This window comes from Cherax quadricarinatus, chromosome 83, assembly GCF_038502225.1.
Source record: "Cherax quadricarinatus isolate ZL_2023a chromosome 83, ASM3850222v1, whole genome shotgun sequence".
Classification (NCBI taxonomy): domain Eukaryota; kingdom Metazoa; phylum Arthropoda; class Malacostraca; order Decapoda; family Parastacidae; genus Cherax; species Cherax quadricarinatus.
Window position 1 is genome coordinate 20,144,310 of NC_091374.1, and position 21,432 is coordinate 20,165,741.

Sequence of the window (21,432 nt, forward strand, 5' to 3'; positions counted from 1 at the left end):
TCCATGTATTGTTTGTAATGGCTTGATAAAGCTCCTGGAGAGCGAAACGTTGCCTCAATAAATGTCACATTAGTTGCACTTGTGTCCTTTTACTTTACATATTGTCGGTAATTCTACCAACTTTATTACTTCATGTTTCAATGGCTCTCCTCCTTGTTGCCCATAGCCACAAGTGTATTTGTAGCCAACAAATGTGATCTGCCTGGTCTGAGCTATTCAAGTTGCAAAGGTTGACATGTTAGACACAATGAAATCAAGTTAGATCAACAGGAGCCTTTGCACAGCCATGTGCCCAGCCAAGAGCCTCAATCTTTACTACCCGGCACCCCAGATATGCCCACCAGCTGCCATGACAGGATCACATTACATCCGTGGAATAACGGTAGACTGCTGTTGTGGGAGAATACTTGCACATTTACCCTGACTCACGCCTGCATCTCATTTAGTGCTGGTCAGTAGTGATGCTAGTGATCGTAGGAAAGATCACAAGAGCAACAAGGACTACTTCGTCCATGTTCCAAGAGAACCTTGACTTACTGGGAAAGCATGACATGGGTTGCCTCCAATGGCGGCTCATGCAGGGGTGCTGCAGTTCTGCAGCACCCCCGCACGAACCGCCACTGGTTTCCTCTAAGAGGTCCAGGTCCATCAAAACCACCAGAGACACGAGGACTGCTTTTCCAACACCTCATCGTGGCAATCCAAAATGGGAATGTCTGCTGCATTGTGGGTTCTGACCAGCGTCTGAAGAGTTCCACAACTTAGTGTAAGAGTTTCCATATTCATAACAATTTATATGGAGGAAGGGGATCGAACCATGACCGAAATGATGCAGGTCCAGAGTTTTACCACTGAGCTACAAGGCTTTCGATAGGAACATTTCAGAAACAGAACTTCTGTTTATCTTTCTGTTAGCGGCCACCATCTGAAACAGCACTATTTCTATCCACAGACTCAGAAGATTTCATTACTAAAGCTGTTATCACATTTCTCAGAGCCACCGACACAAACATAAACAAAAGTTCTGTTTCTGGAACCTTCCTTTTGAAAGCCTCATAGCTCAGTGGTAAAGTGTTGGATGCTAGACCTACTACGTGCCAGGGCCATGGTTTGATCCCCAGTCCATTCTTCAATTTATTCAATGGCATGCACAGTACTGACTGAGGACAAAAGATTACCATTACTTCAGGAAAAAAATCTGGAGGTTTCACCCTGAATCTGTATGCTATGTTATTGAACTGGATTTAAAAAATACATTGGGAAGAATAACAAGCATGACATCACAGACATGATATGACATCGAATACTTTATCCAGCTCCCAGTCATGGTAACTTCACCTAGATGCTTGTGACTTCCAATGGGCCTCAGTACCTGAAGTTCGCATTCTGCTGTGGCAAGGCCTCTTCGTGTCAGGCACATTTCTATTCTGACATTTGACAGATGAAGCCAAACTGATCAGCTGACGTCCTGCTGCAGATACACCTTTGTTCCACTAATATAGGGGTGGCTAGGGAAGAAATATACCAATCCCAGTGGCTTGAAGGTCGAGGCGAGTGTCCAAAGAGGAATTAGGGACAGCTGAAAGGAAATCTCCAGAATTTGGTGCCCTTACAGCTTTACCAAAGGCACTGTTGAGCATCGAGCGACTTTATCCACGCTGAGTCTGTTCCAGTGGAACTCTTTGTGATCACTGGGAGGAGCTGGTCTACTGGAAGAGTCTGGAAGGCTGTCCCACTACTCAGCAGCTTTAATAAACTTCGGGTCTTGAGCTTTTTCTGCGCCTCTCAAGCGTGCTGGGATTCTTTGTTTCCATATGTGTGTGTTTATATTTATATATTAAACCTAAAACTGATACACAGATTTGCAGTTAAAAATAAGACTGAGTATAGAGAATGGAAAAGAGAGTTGACTCACCACTGGCTGGGTAGAGGACTAGGAGCCAGCAGGTGACCATGACGCCAGCCACCACTGCTCTTCTCACACTACTCAGAGCCATCATTCCTCTATTCACCCCTCACGATGCCTGGGGAAAAATGACAAACTATATTAACATTTTTTAACCCAAAAAATGTTCTTCTTTCCCTACAACTTGCATTACTTTCCCCATCCACCAAATAATAAGCATCACCGGAAAAAGAGGGTATATGTATTAGCCGAGTATGGTACCTGAGTGTTAGCAAAGGTATACCTGTATGCAAGCTGAGTGTGGTACCTACATTAGCTGAGTGTGGTACCTATGTTAGCTGCATGTGGTACCTACGTTAGGTGAGTGTGGTACCTATGTTAGCTGAATGTGGTGCCTATGTTAGCTGAATGTGGTGCCTATGTTAGCTGAGTGTAGTACCTATGTTAGCTGAGTGTGGTACCTACGTTAGGTGAGTGTGGTACCTACGTTAGGTGAGTGTTGTACCTACGTTAGCTGAGTGTGGTACCTATGTTAGCTGAGTGTAGTACCTATGTTAGCTGAATGTGGTGCCTATGTTAGCTGAGTGTGGTACCTACGTTAGCTGAGTGTGGTACCTACGTTAGGTGAGTGTGGTACCTATGTTAGGTGAGTGTGGTACCTACATTAGGTGAGTGTAGTACCTATGTTAGCTGAATGTGGTGCCTATGTTAGCTGAGTGTGGTACCTACGTTAGGTGAGTGTGGTACCTATGTTACCTTAGTGTGGTACTTGTGTTTAAACTGAGTGCTGGGTCACTTTCAGGAAAAATTTGCTAAGCAAATGTTTAAGGAACTCCTGAACTTCTGACATTGTGCAAGAACACTCGAACTTTTGGATACATTTGTGTGCTGGGTGAAAAACATACATATGGACACAAAGTAATAATGTTAAACCTCTAAAATACCACCGTCACCACCACTGGAGAAATTCAGGAAATCGAATGTGACATCGATTCCTGTCGGATCTACGTCCTTTGATTAGTGATGATTTTTTTTTTTTACAAATTCTAGACAGCAATAAAATCTTCTATGTCCCAGATTTACTCCAGGTTGTTTGACATATCCCCTTTGATGAAGAAAGTTGAAAATAACTTTTACAATGCTTCTGTTCATTATCAATTTTGTGGAATGTTATTGAGACTATGAATTACTCCAATTACTTTTTTTGTAGTTATTGTTGACAATATTTTGTAACTTTTAAGTTATACTCTAACAATTTGCTCTCATTTTTATGCATCAGCCTGTGTACAGATGCGCTATGAAACTGATGAGTATACTGAATATATTATCTCATGATATATTTAAGATAGTAAATTCCAAATGTTTATTTCTAAATCAGGAAACTAAGATTTTTGTGGACCATCATCACGTCCCAACTGAGCAACCTGCGACTTGACATTGGTCCAGGATGGACCAAAACTTGACATAATTTTTTTTTCATAACTTTGGATATTTTGTGAGTTATTCCAACCATGTTATTATGACTTGTATTCTACCTTCAGACATATCAGCTGAAGATCATGAATTAAAAGCATTTTAAAACTTCCTGCAGGGATGCACTTCCGTCACGGAAAAATCATTTGTGGAATTTACTAATTTTCAGTTCTTCTGTTGAGAATGACTCATCTGATTGGCTTCAAATTTTCTACGCTAGTTAACCCTAAAAAGCGGAAGATTCTTACAATTACTGGCATATGCAGCTGCTCTCTAATCTATGTTATTTACCATTCCCAATTTTAGTTTTCTTGCAATAACTTGAGAAAGTCTCCTCTGATCGGCTTCAAACTACGAACACTGATATATTCACTTATAGGGTATAAATTAATTTTAGGCATTGTTAAGCCTATTTGTCAGTTTCATTTAAATTGCATAAATCGAGATATTGGTTCTCCTGTATTTAAATTGGGAATGCTTCAACCAATTGTATTCAAACTTTCAACCGTAATAACTTGAAACTGTCAATCCTGAGTGGTATGAAGCGTCAAGTGCGGTCTTTTAAGATATTGATCTAAGTGTAATAACCAGCAAATGCTTCCTCTGACTGGATTGAAACGTCTAGTGACCAAGCGCTCTGTACCTCCAGCCTCCCTTACCTCAAGTTATGGTCACTGTGAGGTGTGAGGAAGATCCACTGTACCTCCAGCCTCCCTTACCTCAAGTTATGGTCACTGTGAGGTGTGAGGAAGATCCACTGTACCTCCAGCCTCCCTTACCTCAAGTTATGGTCACTGTGAGGTGTGAGGAAGATCCACTGTACCTCCAGCCTCCCTTACCTCAAGTTATGGTCACTGTGAGGTGTGAGGAAGATCCACTGTACCTCCAGCCTCCCTTACCTCAAGTTATGGTCACTGTGAGGTGTGAGGAAGATCCACTGTACCTCCAGCCTCCCTTACCTCAAGTTATGGTCACTGTGAGGTGTAAGGAAGATCCACTGTACCTCCAGCCTCCTGTATCTCAGTGCCCACAACACCTCTCAGTTAAATTCTTTTAGAGAGCCAAGAGACATAACTGAACCTCACAAGAGAGATCCAAGAGCATAAATTCAACACACTCAATAATCAATAAGCCTAGCACCTGTAGCGTAACGCCCTCAGAAGGTCCAGAGCCGTAGATCAACGCTCATAAAGACGGCAAGGAAAAGAAATTTATTTCGGAATACTGATTTTTTTTATGCAGAAACACTCAAAATCCCAAGAGCATCAAGACACAGCATACTGCATGTGTCTATGTATCATGCGCTAACAGCATCAAGACACAGTACACTGCATGTGTCCATGTATCATGCGCTAACAGCATCAAGACACAGCACACTGCATGTGTCCATGTATCATGTGCTAACAGCATCAAGACACAGCACACTGCATGTGTCCATGTATCATGTGCTAACAGCATCAAGACACAGCACACTGCATGTGTCCATGTATCATGCACTAACAGCATCAAGACACAGCACACTGCATGTGTCCATGTATCATGCACTAACAGCATCAAGACACAGCACACTGCATGTGTCCATGTATCATGCACTAACAGAAACACATAACATCCAACAAAACAATAATTATCACTCCTCAAGTATCTACTAACTCACGCAGCTACAGCAGAAAAATCTGATAAGTTTGAAAAAATCTGTATTTTATGGAGACAAAATCCAGTTGGAAAATCTGGTGGTCATACAGTCCAGTAATTAACTGTCCAGACTAGGCTCGTATATTATTATATACACAATACTCTCCTGATTTTCCGAATTTCTTCAGCATATATTTATTTGGCAGCCACACCGCCCAAATCCAATCCGAACCTGGAAGATGATCGGCTTTTTTTAAGGTTTGAATCCGGTCGGAAGATGTATATCCAGTTAATCCGAGGTAAGTAGTATCGCAGGTTAGGTTAGGTAAGAGTCGTCACTAAACAGGATATTTCCTGATGCGGGTCTTAATCACATGATGACCCACAGCTGGAGGTTTTAGTTATCTGACCGAGACCTTTCACTGGCTTACCAGTCCACCCGTTTAATACTCACGGTTTAACAAAACTTGTAAACTGGATCTTACACTGCAGAAGGACTGTGTCAACCTTGTTCTGAACAAGACAATGCTAAGTATTTGAAGGTATTGCTAACTTGGACTTGGTTATTCTCCAGTTATTGCGTGATAACTAATAATTCCCTTTTTATTAATTATGTTATTGAATCGGGTAATTTAAAGTTGAGTTGCTCGAACTTACTGAATTTCATCCTACTTATAAGGTGCATTTGGAGGTATGTACATATGTGGGCGGGGACCACTAGTAGAAGTGAGTCAGTTTCTGACTAATAAACCCTGCTGGGCAGGTAAAACATGTCTCAAGATACCTAGGTGTTGCACATGTGGTTCCTTCACTCGAAATGGAAAACTGGAACCAATAATTAAATTACATAGAACCATCTTTAAGACACACAGCTAATAGACCTTTCACACAGAAACTATTCAATTTTATTTATTTAAATTCCCATAAGCGGATTTCAACCAAATCTTTAAATGGGCCGCAGAAAACAATATTAAATTCATTGAGGAGAAATTTCAGTTACTCTGATATGGAGAACTCGAGGAAATTAAAACAGAATTAGAATATAAAACAAATTCCAATCACACAATGAAGTGAAAAAGTAATGTGAAGGACCTGGGAGTGATAATGTCAGAGGATCTCACTTTCAAAGATAATGAGAATCTTCAAAGCTAGGGATGCCAACCAATGATGATTCTCTTCAAATTGTTTCTTATTCTAGGATGGAATATTGTTGTATACTAACTGCCCCTTTCTAGGCAGGCGAAATTGCAGACCTGGAGAATATACAGAGAACTTTCACGGCAAGTATAAGTACGTTAAAGCACCTTAATTACTGGGAACGATTGATTTGTATTCCCTGGAATACAGGCGAGAAAGATACACGATAAAATACACATAGAAAATCCTAGAGGGATTAGTTCCAAATCTGCACACGAAAATCACTCCCTACAAAAGATCGAAGACTCGGCAGGCGATGCAACATTCCCCCAATGAAAAGCAGGGGTGCCACGAGTACACTGAGAGACAACACAATAAGTGTCAGGGACCCAAAACTGTTCAACTGTCTCCCAGCATATATAAGGGGATTACCAATAGACCTCTGACTGTCTTCAATAAGGCACTGGATAGACACCTAAAATCAGTATCTGACCACTCGGGCTGTGGTTCGTACGTCGACTCGCGAGCGGCCAGCACTAACAGCCTGGTCACAGACCAGGTATACTCCAGGTACATTTCCACTTACACAGCCCAACCTATAGGGACAACCTACATACACTAGTGGGTTTCTCGACTGTTGACATCGTCTACCACTTCTCTAAAGTACATAAGCCTTATTTCTGCGAATATCTGTACTTTTATCAAAACTAACAGACTGACCACATCGACCACAGGTTGAGGGACTGATCACCTCACACTCAGTCTCATCTTCCACCTTTCTCTGCATTGGTCTGAAAAATCCACTTGCACAAGTGCCTTTTTTTAATCAACTTACCGGTTTCCTGAAACATTATTCATATTCAGAACTAACGGGAGATAGATATTTAAAATATATTAACAGTACGACTCAGTACGCGTCCCCTTCATTTTTTTTTTCCAAAAATTTTTGGCACTCTGTACAAATCCCTAATAAATTAGATTATTTCACTGAATATACGTTGTTTAGCGTGGTAGTGTTCTTTAATTAATTGTAATAAATAATTTTGACAGCCATATAAGCTGATAAATTGTTTATTATTGTTAAAGTGTTAACAAGAATATCTTTACAAAGAATTAATTGTCACAGATGGAACATGAGGTAGGAAATTTTGCAAACAAAATGGCTGACAGGCAGAAGGTTCCTCCTGGATTTATTTGCTTTAATTTAACTCCAGAATGATGCTATGCTGTTATTTAGTGAGTTTAGGAAGTATATGTGTATATTGTGAAATGTTGCCTTTAAGAGAACAGTTAAAAACATGGAGTATACCTGGAGAGTGTTCCAGGGGTCAACGCCCCCCCCCCGACCCGGTCTGTGCCAAGGTAACAGTTAGGTATTTTTGTTTCGAAATGTTTGGCCTACACAGTAGATATGTGAAGACGATGTAATCAGTCCCTCACCCTTCAAGACGTAGTTTTGAGGTGGTCAGTCCCTCAGCCTGGAGAAGTGTTTGCTCCATAGTCTGAAACAATGTGAAGTTGAAGCGACAGTATGGAGACTTATATACTGTCAGAAGGTGAGGTGTAATCCACTGGTAGAAGAAAGAATATTAGTCATTGAAGAAGTCTACTGTGTGGGCGAAACGTTTCGGAATAAAGACACCTAACAGTTGGACATGTGTCTCACCAACCTGTCGGTACTGTATACCATTTTAATACCATTTTAATACCATTTTAATACCATTTTAATACATGGATGGTAACTTCAGCGACAGATACATTACCCCAGTTTACAAATAACACATAACTCACAGTACTGTGATTGAAGCTTAAGACGACGTCTCGGACCGACTTAGGTATTGTTGTTCTTCCTCTCCTCTGTGTTCTTGCTCCTACCCTCTGAGGGCCCCTAGCTCCCTTGTGGGTCCCTAGCTCCCTTGTGGGCCCTCTAGCTCCCTTGTGGGCTCCTAGCTATCTTGTGGGCTCCTAGCTCCCTTGTGGGCCCCCTAGCTCCCTTGTGGGCTCCTAGCTCCCTTGTGGGTCCCTAGCTCCCTTGTGGGTCCCTAGCTCCCTTGTGGGTCCCTAGCTCCCTTGTGGGCTCCTAGCTCCCTTGTGGGCCCCCTAGCTCCCTTGTGGGCTCATAGTATCTTGTGAGCTCCTAGCTCTCTAGTCGGCTCCTAGCTCCCTTGTGGGCTCCTGGCTCCCTTGTGGGCTCCTAGCTCCCTTGTGGGCCCCTAGCTCCCTTGTGGGTTCATAGCTCCGTTGTGGGCTCCTAGCTCCCTAGTGGGCCCCTGGCTACCTTGTGGGTTCCTAGCTCCCTTGTGGGCCCCCTAGCTCCCTTTTGGGCTCCTAGCTCCATTGTGGGCTCCTAGCTCCCTTGTGTGCTCCTAGCTACCTTGTGGGTCGCTAGCTCCCTTGTGGGTCCCTTGCTCCCTTGTGGGTCCCTAGCTCCCTTGTGGGTCCCTACCTCCCTTGTGGGTTCCTAGCTCCCTTGTGGGTCCCTAGCTCCCTTGTGGGTCCCTAGCTCCATTGTGGTCCCTAGCTCCCTTGTGGGTCCCTAGATCCCTTGTGGGTCCCTAGCTCCTTTGTGGGTCCCTAGCTCTCTTGTAGGTCCCTAGCTCCCTTGTGGGTCCCTAGCTCCCTTTGGGTCCCTAGCTCCCTTGTGGGTCCCTAGTTCCCTTGTGGGTCCCTAACTCCCTTGTGGGTCCCTAGCTCCCTTGTGGGTCCCTAGCTCCCTTGTGGGTTCCTAGCTCCCTTGTGGGTCCCTAGCTCCCTTGTGGGTCCCTAGCTCCCTTGTGGGTCCTAGCTCCCTTGTGGGTCCCTAGCTCCCTTGTGGGTCCCTAGCTCCCTTGTGGGCCCCTACCTCCTTTGTGGGTCCCTAGTTCCCTTTCAGTGCTCCACTTTCTTAGTATGTGACTAACTCCACTAGTATCTCTCTTGTCCCGTCCCTGTCTGCTGGCCTATATATACTTCCCTTGTCCTTCCTTTTCGTCAGTGTGACTTCGTAATTGGTCCAAGTTGGACAGAATCGTCGTCGTGAGCTCCTTTCTTCTATGTGCGGGTTATTTGTGTATACCCCAGTTTGTAGACAAGGATAATAGTCTGTTATTTGTAATTACTTTCCATCATGTCTGGGCTGGAAATTAACACTTGTCAAGTAGATGTTGATGTAGTTATGTGATACATTTACTAAGCCTTGTCAAGTAAATCTTTGGACGATGACCTACTTCAACTGGTTGATGGTACCACTATGACCCCGCCTGCGCCTGCTTCACCTCACCTCACTACAGTATATAAGCCACGTCTACGGCCCTATGCTGTACGGGTCATCGCAAGATTGGGACCCGTGCCAGGACTATGGTGTATGTCTCAGGAAATGTATATCTCGAGAAGTTTGTCTGAAGAAACGCATGTCAGGATGTATATGTCACAAGAAGTGCATGTCTAAGGAAATATTTGTTTTAGTGTATATGCACAGAGTTTAATTCTTATTTGCAATCGTGTCATTACGATTTCTTAAGTCATACAAGATTGATGGACTGAACACATCGACTCCAGGCTGAGGGACTGATTACCTCAAACTCCTCCTCTCCTTGCACCTTTCTGCTTTGTACTGGACTGATGAAGCCACTGTGTGGCGAAACGTTTCGTCAATAAAGATTCCCATATGTTGCATAAGTGTCTCAATCTTCAACTTGTCGGTTTTTTTAAACCACATTTCACAAATGTTGATACATTCACTTGATACATTCACTTGATACATTCACTTGATACATTCACTTGATACATTCACTTGATACATTCACTTGATACATTCACTTGATACATTCACTTGATACATTCACTTGATACATTCACTTGATACATTCACTTGATACATTCACTTGATACATTCACTTGATACATTCACTTGATACATTCACTTGATACATTCACTTGATACATTCACTTGATACATTCACTTGATACATTCACTTGCCTATCATGATAATGATTTTCCTTACACAAATAACCCGCACATAAAATAGAGAAGCTTACGACGACGTTTCAGTGTGACTTTGCCAATGGTCCAAGTCGGACCGAAACTTCGTCGTAAGCTTCTCTCTTTTATGTGCCGGTTATCTGTGTATTGTTCCAGTCACGGTATTGTGCCTTTTTGTTTATTATTTATGATTTTCCTTGTTCTTATGCTTGTTGTAATATACATTCATAAGTTTGGTAAGTGTGTGATGAATGGTTTGAAAAACCGACAAGTTGAAGATTGAGACACTTATGCAGCATATGGGAATCTTTATTCAGGAAACGTTTCGCCACACAGTGGCTTCATCAGTCCAATACAAAGAGGAAGGCGTAAGGAGAGGAGGAGTATGAGGTAATCAGTCCCTCAGCCTGGAGTCGATGTGTTCAGTCCATCAATCTTGTAGAATGTACAGCATAAGACTTGTCAGGAAACTTGTATCTTTCTCGCCTGTGTTCCAGGTGTTCCAGGTGTTCCAGTACAATATTTTTACATACATATAAGTTTATACTTTTACCTGCCCAATTTCAACTTTTGTATTTATTGACTTTCAACTTTGTATATTTAAGGATTTTTACAAATCTGAGTCAGGTACATAAGGACGAGAATAACACAGTAAAACTACCGGATTTTCGTTCTGCTGATTATAATGGACTTAGGGAACGCCTGTCTAGTCTTAACTAGGTTTCATGAATCACGAAATCGTAATGACACGACTGCAAACAAACTATATCACGGGTGGGGTTTGAACCCGCGGTCAAAGAGTCACAAAATTCAAGACCGGCGACGGTCTGGAATTTTGTGACTCTCTGACCGCAAGTTCAAACCCCACCCGGTTCATGAATTATACAAACTTGTATTAAAGAGTCTGCAGTCTGGTACAGAACAACTGTTGACTGTACAGTCAACGTGTCCTTGAGGATCAGCCTATCAATAATCAGAAACATTTATATACCATCCTGTTTTGTTTAGTCTGTGTTAAAAGCTTAGATCTTGCTGGAGTCTTATCTGTTGTTATTTCTCAATAAACAGGTGGTGGTACGAACAGATAATTATTGATGAGTAAGGTACTTACCTCGTCGTTTTTCTTCGACTTTAGGCTCTGAAGTTATTGTACGAGAGCCTCTTAACCCGGCTGTGTATGGAAGTGTATGTCTCAGGAAATGTATATCTCGAGAAGTTTGTCTGAAGAAACGCATGTCAGGATGTGTATGTCACAAGAAGTGCATGTCTAAGGAAATATTTGTTTTAGTGTATATGCACAGAGTTTAATTCTTATTTTGGAGATTTAAAATATTTCGATGGTGCTAACACCTTCTGCACTGGTGCTAACGACCTATATAGACATGCTAATGACTTTTACACCTGAGCTACTGACGCTAACTACACTTCTTCAGTAGTGGGAGAGATCTCAACCCTAGTGCTTGCAACACCTGGTATTAAACTCACTGAATCAGAAGCAACAACAAAGCAGCAACATTCCTGGGTCTCTTATTATTGCTTATTATTTATTGGTAACGACTCATAGCCAGGTACTGGCAATGAGTCGTTACCAATAAATAAATGTTGAAAGTCTACTTCCAAAGGTTCTCTAGCACCACCACCACCACCACCACTTAACTATGATCATCCAAAGGTTCTCTAGCACCACCACCACCACCACCACTTAACTATGATCATCCAAAGGTTCTCTAGCACCACCACCACCACCACCACTTAACTATGATCATCCAAAGGTTCTCTAGCACCACCACCACCACCACCACTTAACTATGATCATCCAAAGGTTCTCTAGCACCACCACCACCACCATCACCACCACTTGACTATGATCATCCAAAGGTTCTCTAGCACCACCACCACCACCATCACCACCATCACCACCACTTAACTATGATCATCCAAAGGTTCTCTAGCACCACCACCACCACCATCACCACCATCACCACCACTTAACTATGATCATCCAAAGGTTCTCTAGCACCACCACCACCACCATCACCACCACTTGACTATGATCATCCAAAGGTTCTCTAGCACCACCACCACCACCATCACCACCACTTGACTATGATCATCCAAAGGTTCTCTAGCACCACCACCACATGACTATGATCATCCAAAGGTTCTCTAGCACCACCACCACATGACTATGATCATCCAAAGGTTCTCTAGCACCACCACCACATGACTATGATCATCCAAAGGTTCTCTAGCACCACCACCACATGACTATAATCATCCAAAGGTTCTCTAGCACCACCACCACTTGACTATGATCATCCAAAGGTTCTCTAGCACCACCACCACCATCACCACCACATAACTATGATCATCCAAAGGTTCTCTAGCACCACCACCACATGACTATGATCATCCAAAGGTTCTCTAGCACCACTACCACCACCACCACCACCACCACCACCACCACCACCACCACCACCACCACCACCAACACCACCACCACTTGACTATGATCACCGCCGCACCACTACCACCCCCACTTTTACAACTACCTCCATAACTCCCCCCCCCCTACTGTGACACAATTAATACAAACAGACATAACTGAATATCATAACAGTATACAATACCAACAGCTTGGTAAGTAAGACATTGTTTCAGACTATGGAGCAAACACTTCTCCAGGCTGAGTTACTGACCACCTTAAAAACTACGTCTCAAATTCTTTTGCCAACTCTTCTGTACTCGACCGAAGAAGTCTACTATACAGGCGAAACGTTTCGAAATAAACATGCTTAACTGTTGCCTATATGTCTTATCTAAAGACATGATTATTTAACATCATGTCTCTACGTATTGTGTTGTTTATATTTTGTTTAGCAGCTAAAACGATAACTTTCAACGTCTCAGTTTTTTTCGACTGAGTTATAAGAGTACGTTTTGTTTATATTATTTTTCAACTATTGCAAATGTGTAACAAATAATTCCTCTTAAACATTCCAAAAAGTGTGAAAAAATTATAGGTGCATAATTGAGAGTGAATTAAGAGGAAAGAAACACAGATATAATGGCACTTAATACGAGCCACGAATTATATACACACAATTATATACACCATAATGGCACTTAATACAAGCCACGAATTATATACACACAATTATATACACCATAATGGCACTTAATACAAGCCACGAATTATATACACACAATTATATACACCATAATTACACTTAATACAAGCCACGGATTATATACACACAGTTATATACACCATAATGGCACTTAATACAAGCCACGAATTATATACACACAATTATATACACCATAATTACACTTAATACAAGCCACGAATTATATACACACAATTATATTGACACAAAATACCCACTACTAACGTTACCCCAAAAAATACACAATTAGTTAAAAATACTGAGACTTAAACTCCATATTACAGTATGTATTAAACACCTAGGACCAACATGTGACACTTAGCACATATGTGCAACACAATGTGCACAAGTAGGATTGCTTAACTTGCAAATATCACCGATATTTCACAAACTATTTAATTAACAAAAACGATATGCATTAGTATACTTACCTATACATACATATACACACATGGATACAAAAAAATACATGTATATTAACAAAGCAATGTTGCACGCTCGTTGCATTCCATTACCTGCCTCCCCCACCACACATTCACCAAGTCACAGATCTCTTACCATGACAGAAGAGGCCCCCGTCACCCACCCCAGAGTCTCATGCTGGCTCCCCCAGGCACTGGTGGCACCTCGGTCATAATGCCAACAATTTCCCTTACACTAATTCCCAAATATCTCGTCCGGAAACTTTACCCAAATGGTCTAAAATACAAAGATTATTCCTGCGCATCGTCCTATAAAACTCTGTATCCAGGATATTGTAATGAAGCCAGTCAGCCTCTTCAGTCGTACTTATGACTCACGAAATCGTAATGACACGATTGCAAATAAACCATACCACGGGCGGGATTGAACCCGCGGTCAGAGAGTCTCAAAACTCCAGACCGTCGCGTTAGCCACTGGACCAGCTAGCCACAATAAGATTCGTCTGTAAAAACTTGCATTTGTGGTCACAGTGGTGCCTATGCTAACCTTCCTATGGTGTAGAAATATATCTAGTTGGACGAATCTTATTGTGGCTAGCTGGTCTAGTGGCTAACGCGACGGTTTGGAGTTTTGAGACTCTCTGACCGCGGGTTCAATCCCGCCCGTGGTATGGTTTGAGTCGTACTTATGTTAACGTTTGATAAATATTGATTGTGTACATTTCATGACCAACCTTGAAGATTGAGACACTTATTAAACATATGGGAATCTTTACTGAAGAAACGTTTCGCCACACAGTGGCTTCATCAGTCCAATACAAAGCAGAAGGGTGTAAGGAGAGGAGTTTGAGGTAATCAGTCCCTCAGCCTGGAGTCGATGTGTTCAGTCCATCAATCTTGTAGAATGTACAGCATAGGGCCGTAGACGTGGCTTATATACTGTAGTCAGGTGAGGTGAAGCAGGAGGAGGCGGGGTCATAGTGGTACCATCCACTAGTCGAAGTAGGTCTTCGTCCAAAGGTTGGACAAGTGTTGAAGAATTTCTTGTATCAAGATCCCATGATGCTGCAGTGTCTGACAGATGTGATGAATGGTTTAAAACCGACATCTGTCAGACACTGCAGCATCATGGGATCTTGTCCAACCTTTGGACGAAGACCTACTTCGACTAGTGGATGGTACCACTATGACCCCGCCTCCTACTGCTTCACCTCACCTCACTACAGTATATAAGCCACGTCTACGTCCAGGCTGAGGGACTGAGTACCTCAAACTCCTCAACTCCTTGCACCCTTCTGCTTTGTACTGGACTGATGAAGCCACTTTGTGGCGAAACGTTTCTTCAGTAAAGACTGCCATATGTTGCATAAGTGTCTCAATCTTCAACTTGTCAGCTTTAAATCATTTATCACATCAAGACTGACCTTACGGAGTATATCTTATCTATATTCTTGCCTATTTATCATGTTCATGGCCCTGTAACTCAGGTGTTGGAAATAAATTCAGTATAATTAAAAAATAAACCATGTGATGATTTATACCATCATTGTATATCTTGAAATATGATGAAAACCAGTTGTAAATTGCAGTAGTAGTAGTATTAGTAATAGCAGAAATATAGAACTGGCAGTCACGGGGCCACCAGGTGGTTTAAAGCGTCATGTGGTTCTCGCTTACCATGAGGCAGGCCAGTACAACATGGGTTCGAATCCTTGGCTAGCGCAGTGTTGTTATTGATATATATATATATATATATATATATATATATATATATATATATATATATATATATATATATATATATATATATATATATATATATATATATATATATATATATATATATATATATATATGTCGTGCCGAATAGGCAGAACTTGCGATCTTGGCTTAAATAGCAACGCTCATCTTGCAATATAAGACAAGCGAAAATTTGTGTATGCAATAATTTCGCCAAAATCATTCTGATCCTAACGAAAAAAAATATATTTCACTCTGTTTGTTTAATATTAAATTACTGTAAACAAATCTAAAATATATTTAGTTGGGTTAGGCTAAAATAAATTGCTCTTGTTATAATAAGGTTAGGTAAGTTTTCTAAGATCCTTTTGGTGCAAAATTATAATTTTTTACATTAACATTAATGAAAAAAATATATCTTTAAACGTATAAGAGAAAATTTCAGAAAGGAATTAATTTTAAATGAGTTCTTGCTAATTGACCAGTTTTACATATTCGGCACGACATATATATATATATATATATATATATATATATATATATATATATATATATATATATATATATATATATATATATGTATATATACCATATTCTTTCCCTGGAGAGTCGAGCACCTGATAAATTTATATGGTGCCAAGTGGTCAGTTTCCAGGCTAAGCTGCCCTAACAGCCAGTACTTATCCTGTACGGGTTTTTCCTGCTCTAACCCAAATTACGTCTCTCTCTCCTACTACCACTTTGTTACCTTTCACTTCTTCTGCTACTAAACAAGCAGGTACTGGCACCACATATTCCTCATATTCTTTTCTTTCATAAGTTTATTTCCCTTTTTATTCGCTTCTCTTTTTTTTGTTTATATTTTGTTTTTGGTTTTGTCCGCTCCGAGTCTCCGCCTGTGGGAATAGAGACCAAATGTCTAACGTCGCAGCTCTCGCCGCGACGTTAGATAATAAGATATTTCAAGGACCCCAATGGAAATAAGTCACTGGCCTTTTTTGGGGTTATTTTAGGTAATTTACACATATGTATTATGTACGAGAATTATACGTAATTATACCTGTACCTGAATAAACTTACTTCCTAGTCCATGCTCAGCGCCTTTGACACTAACACCTCCTTACTTCCAGAAGTATATATGGAATGCAGCATCAGCTTCCCCACAGACTCCACAGGATCCTTCAGCAGCAACCTTCTGATATAACAACAACACTCTAGCCAGGAGATTGTCATGCAAAAGTTTATACATGACATCTTGTTCGGAGAGAGGGATACGGAATCTAAAGAACTCCTGCCCCTTCCAGCCAAGGCGCCCCCATTCATACAAAGGGTATAACTATATCACTGACGCACTTACATCCCCTGTCAAATCTTTCCTAGCTCTCTCATAGATATCGTCACTCTCAACAACCGCCAACTGTTTCTCAGATCTATTCCCCTGAAAGTATTATTTAACACACCATACACTGGATCCAGACACCCCTCCTAGAAGGTCCCGGCACAAACACACAACACACTCCCGACCCTCCACACACCAGAGAGCCACTGCAATACTAAAGAAGGTTTGTAGATGAATGGTTCAGAGAACCGACATGTTGATAAATTAGACACATGTGCAACTCTTGGGTATCTTTATTGAGGAAACGTTTCGCCACACAGTGGCTTCATCAGTCCATACAAAGGAGAATCTTGAAGTACAGGATTAGAATGAGGTAAGCAGTCCCTCAACCTTGAGTCGATGTGGTCAGTCCATCAATCTTGAATAGAATACGGCATACGTGCTGAGAAGGAGCTTATAAACCGTTGGCAGGAGAGGTGAAGCAGTCATAGGTCGTGTAACATTTGTTCAATGTTGAAGTAGGTCGTGCCCAAGAATTAGGCAAGCGAAGAATTCTCAAGTATTAAGATCCCAAGAAGTTGCAGTGTCTGACAGGTTTGTAGATGAATGGTTCATAGAACCGACATGTTGATAAATTAGACACATGTGCAACTCTTGTTGCACCACCTATGACTGCTGCACCTCTCCTACCAACGGTTTATAAGCTCCTTCTCCGCACGTATGCCGTATTCTATTCAAGATTGATGGACTGACCACATCGACTCAAGGTTGAGGGACTGATTACCTCATTCTAATCCTGTACTTCAAGATTCTCCTTTGTATGGACTGATGAAGCCACTGTGTGGCGAAACGTTTCCTCAATAAAGATACCCAAGAGTTGCACATGTGTCTAATTTATCAACTAAAGAAGATGAATGACATCCTCCAACCGGGGGAGCCTCTGCAAGACTGAAAAAAGAAGATGAACGACAACCCCTCTCGCCCAGGGGCCAAAGCCAGGTCACCATCTGGGAAAGGCCCTGGCCGGAACCATCCCGGCGAACCTACAACTACTAAGAACACACGTGTACGTGGATCAGATACTCCCAAACCATCACTTCTCACCAGCAAAGTCACCGTTTTCTTCTCAACGACTCACAAATAGACCACAAAAACTGGAAATTTTACCTTAGATCTTGGTTTAGAAAGACACGTAAGCAGACACTATAACATATTTATTAGAAAACGTTTCGGTCCTGGGACCTTGATCGCTTCTAACATACAGTCGTCAGTGGTCAGTCGTCAGTCGTCAGTGGTCAGTCGTCACGTGAGGTCACAGACCCTGAGCTGCTTTGGGGATTAGTGTGGACGGTTACAAAGCATGGCTTGCTTCTGCAGTGTTTTAAAAATTGAGGTTGGAGAGTTGAAGGAGGAGGTCTTGCTTCTCCAGGAGGAGATTAGGAGGCTGAAGGACCACTTCAATGGGTCTGGGAGAGAGTGTGAGGTGGCTGGAGTTGTGGGGAATGAGGCTTCAAGTGAGGTGCAGTCTGTCTCTCGCTGTGAGGAGGCTGTAGTTGGGGAGGTAGCAACGGCTACCAGCAGTGAGGTGCAGTCCAGCACCTGCTACAAGTGGCGAGTGGTTCACAGTAATGGAAGGCGCATCAGAGTAAGGAAAGTTAAGAGTGAAGATCTGAAGGTAGGAAATCGCTTCTCTGTTCTTCAGGATGAATGTACTTCAGTGGCCAGTGAAGGTAAGGGTACTACTGCCCCTGCTAATGGAGGTAAGCGCATTCTTGTGGTTGGTGACTCTCAGGTAAGATATATTGACCGTGCTTTTTGTAATAGGAATAAGAAGATGAGAGATAGAGTGTGCTTCCCTGGAGCTGGTGTTGGGGACATTGTCAACAGGCTGGATAATATCATGTCAGGTAATGGGAACAAGCCCATTATCTGTCTCAGTGCTGGTGGAAATGATATTGGGAAGGGTAGGAGAGAAGAGCTGCTAGATAAGTACAGGTCAGCTATAGATTTCATTAAGTCTAAGGGAGGGATCCCAATCATATGTAGCATCTTGCCTAGAAGGGGAGTAGGAAATGAATGGTTGTCTAGGGCAATTGGTGTAAATTGCTGGCTAGACAGATACTGCAAGGAACTTGCAATCCCATTCATTGACAACTGGAACAACTTTTATGGCAAACATGATATGTATGCAAGGGATGGGGTACATCTCTCTGGGGCTGGGGTGGTAGCACTTGCAGACTCGATTGAGAAGGCCATTGGTGAAATGCCTATGATTTTAAACTGATGGAAGATAGAGGTATGGGTGTGTGTGGGAAACAAGCAGGTTGCAACACTTGGGTTGGAAACAGTAAATGTATAAAAGGCATTCAGCATGAAGTTATAAATAAAGACAATAGATCAGGTCAGCAAACAAAGGGGGACAGCAGAGGGCAGCAAGGGACTAGCTCCCTTAAGGTTTACTATACTAATAGCAGGAGTGTAAGAAATAAGATAGATGAGCTAAGATTAATTGCAAGTGCAGGAAACATAGATATTATTGCTATAACAGAGACCTGGCTCAATCTGAAAGATAGAGAGATGCCCTCTGAATGTCACATACAAGGCTATAAATTATTCCACACTGACAGGGTCAACAGGAAAGGTGGTGGAGTAGCGATGTACGTCAGAGACAATTTAAATTGTTGTGTTAGACAAGATATTAAATTAGAAGCGTCAGCCACTGAATCTGTTTGGTTACAGCTTCTCGAGGGCCGAGAAAAACTAATTTTGGGTGTGATTTACAGGGCCCCAAATCTTGATAGGGAGTGCAGTAAACTTCTATGGGACGAAATTCGTAAGGCATCTACATACGAAAATGTTGTGCTAATGGGAGATTTCAACTATAGACAGATTGACTGGAGCAATTTGACAGGAAATTTAGAGTCAGGTGACTTTCTTGATACGATCCAGGATTGTTTTTTAAAACAGTTTGTGACAGAGCCAACTAGGGGAAATAACCTCCTTGACTTGGTTCTTGCCAGTAGGGAAACACTAATTAATAATCTTGAGGTTAATGATGAGCTTGGGGAAAGTGATCACAAATCACTCAGTTTTAATATATCATGGAATTCCCCTAATAATGGCAATCAAGTCTCCGTCCCTGACTTTCGCTTGGCTGATTTCATAGGACTGAAAAATTACTTAGGTGGGCTGAACTGGAATGACCTGACTAAGGGTCAGGTAGGTGGTGATGGTTGCCGATATGATGCTTTCCAGGGCATAGTTCTAGCTGCTCAGTCAAATTATGTTCCAAATAGGGAAATCAGATCAAACAAAAATGATCCTAAATGGATGAACAATAGATTAAAATATCTGATTGGTCAAAAGAGAGGCATATATAGGCAAATCAAAAGAGGAGAGGGGCAATTGAGAAATCGATATATTCAGTTAAAGAGAGAAATAAAAAAGGGAATTAGAAAAGCAAAAAGAGATTATGAGGTTAAAGTTGCAAGAGAATCGAAGACTAACCCAAAAGGATTCTTTCAGGTATACAGAAGTAAGATCAGGGACAAGATAGGCCCACTCAAAAGTTCCTCGGGTCAGCTCACTGACAGTGATAAGGAAATGTGTAGAATTTTTAACACATACTTCCTCTCAGTTTTTACACAGGAGGATACCAGCGATATTCCAGTAATGAAAAATTATGTAGAACAGGACGATAATAAACTGTGCACTATTAGGGTCACAAGTGACATGGTCCTTAGGCAAATAGATAAATTAAAACCTAACAAATCCCCAGGCCCTGATGAACTGTATGCAAGGGTTCTAAAGGAATGTAAAGAGGAGCTTAGCACACCTTTGGCTAATCTTTTCAACATATCACTACAAACTGGCATGGTGCCAGATAAGTGGAAAATGGCAAATGTGATACTTATTTTCAAAACAGGTGACAGGTCCTTAGCTTCGAACTATAGACCAATAAGCCTGACCTCCATAGTGGGAAAATTTATGGAATCAATAATTGCCGAGGCAGTTCGTAGCCACCTTGAAAAGCATAAATTAATCAACGAATCTCAGCATGGTTTTACAAAGGGGCGTTCCTGCCTTACGAATTTATTAACTTTTTTCACTAAGGTATTTGAGGAGGTAGATCATGGTAATGAATATGATATTGTGTATATGGACTTCAGTAAGGCTTTTGACAGAGTCCCACATCAGAGACTGTTGAGGAAAATTAAAGCACATGGAATAGGAGGAGAAATTTTTTCCTGGATAGAGGCATGGTTAACAAATAGGCAGCAGAGAGTTTGCATAAATGGGGAGAAATCAGAGTGGGGAAGTGTCACGAGCGGTGTTCCACAGGGGTCAGTGTTGGGCCCCCTGCTGTTCACAATCTACATAAACGACATAGATGAGGGCATAAAGAGCGACATCGGCAAGTTTGCCGATGACACCAAAATAGGCCGTCGAATTCATTCTGACGAGGACATTCGAGCACTCCAGGAAGATTTGAATAGACTGATGCAGTGGTCGGAGAAGTGGCAGATGCAGTTTAATATAGACAAATGCAAAGTTCTAAATGTTGGACAGGACAATAACCATGCCACATATAAACTAAATAATGTAGATCTTAATATTACGGATTGCGAAAAAGATTTAGGAGTTCTGGT

At 41.7% G+C, this 21,432-nt stretch overlaps 1 protein-coding gene across 6 annotated transcripts in view; it reads right to left on the minus strand.

Annotated features, from left to right (window-relative positions):
• LOC128702237 (uncharacterized) overlaps positions 1 to 21,432 on the minus strand; it is a 497,274-nt gene that overhangs the window by 414,670 nt on the left and 61,172 nt on the right. For all 6 annotated transcript variants that reach the window (XM_070102897.1, XM_070102896.1, XM_070102893.1 and 3 more), the window contains exon 2: positions 1,916 to 2,024. In XM_070102897.1, the coding sequence (XP_069958998.1) occupies positions 1,916 to 2,000 (85 nt within the window). In that variant the 5' untranslated portion in view covers positions 2,001 to 2,024. The remainder of the gene's footprint in view (positions 1 to 1,915; positions 2,025 to 21,432) is intronic.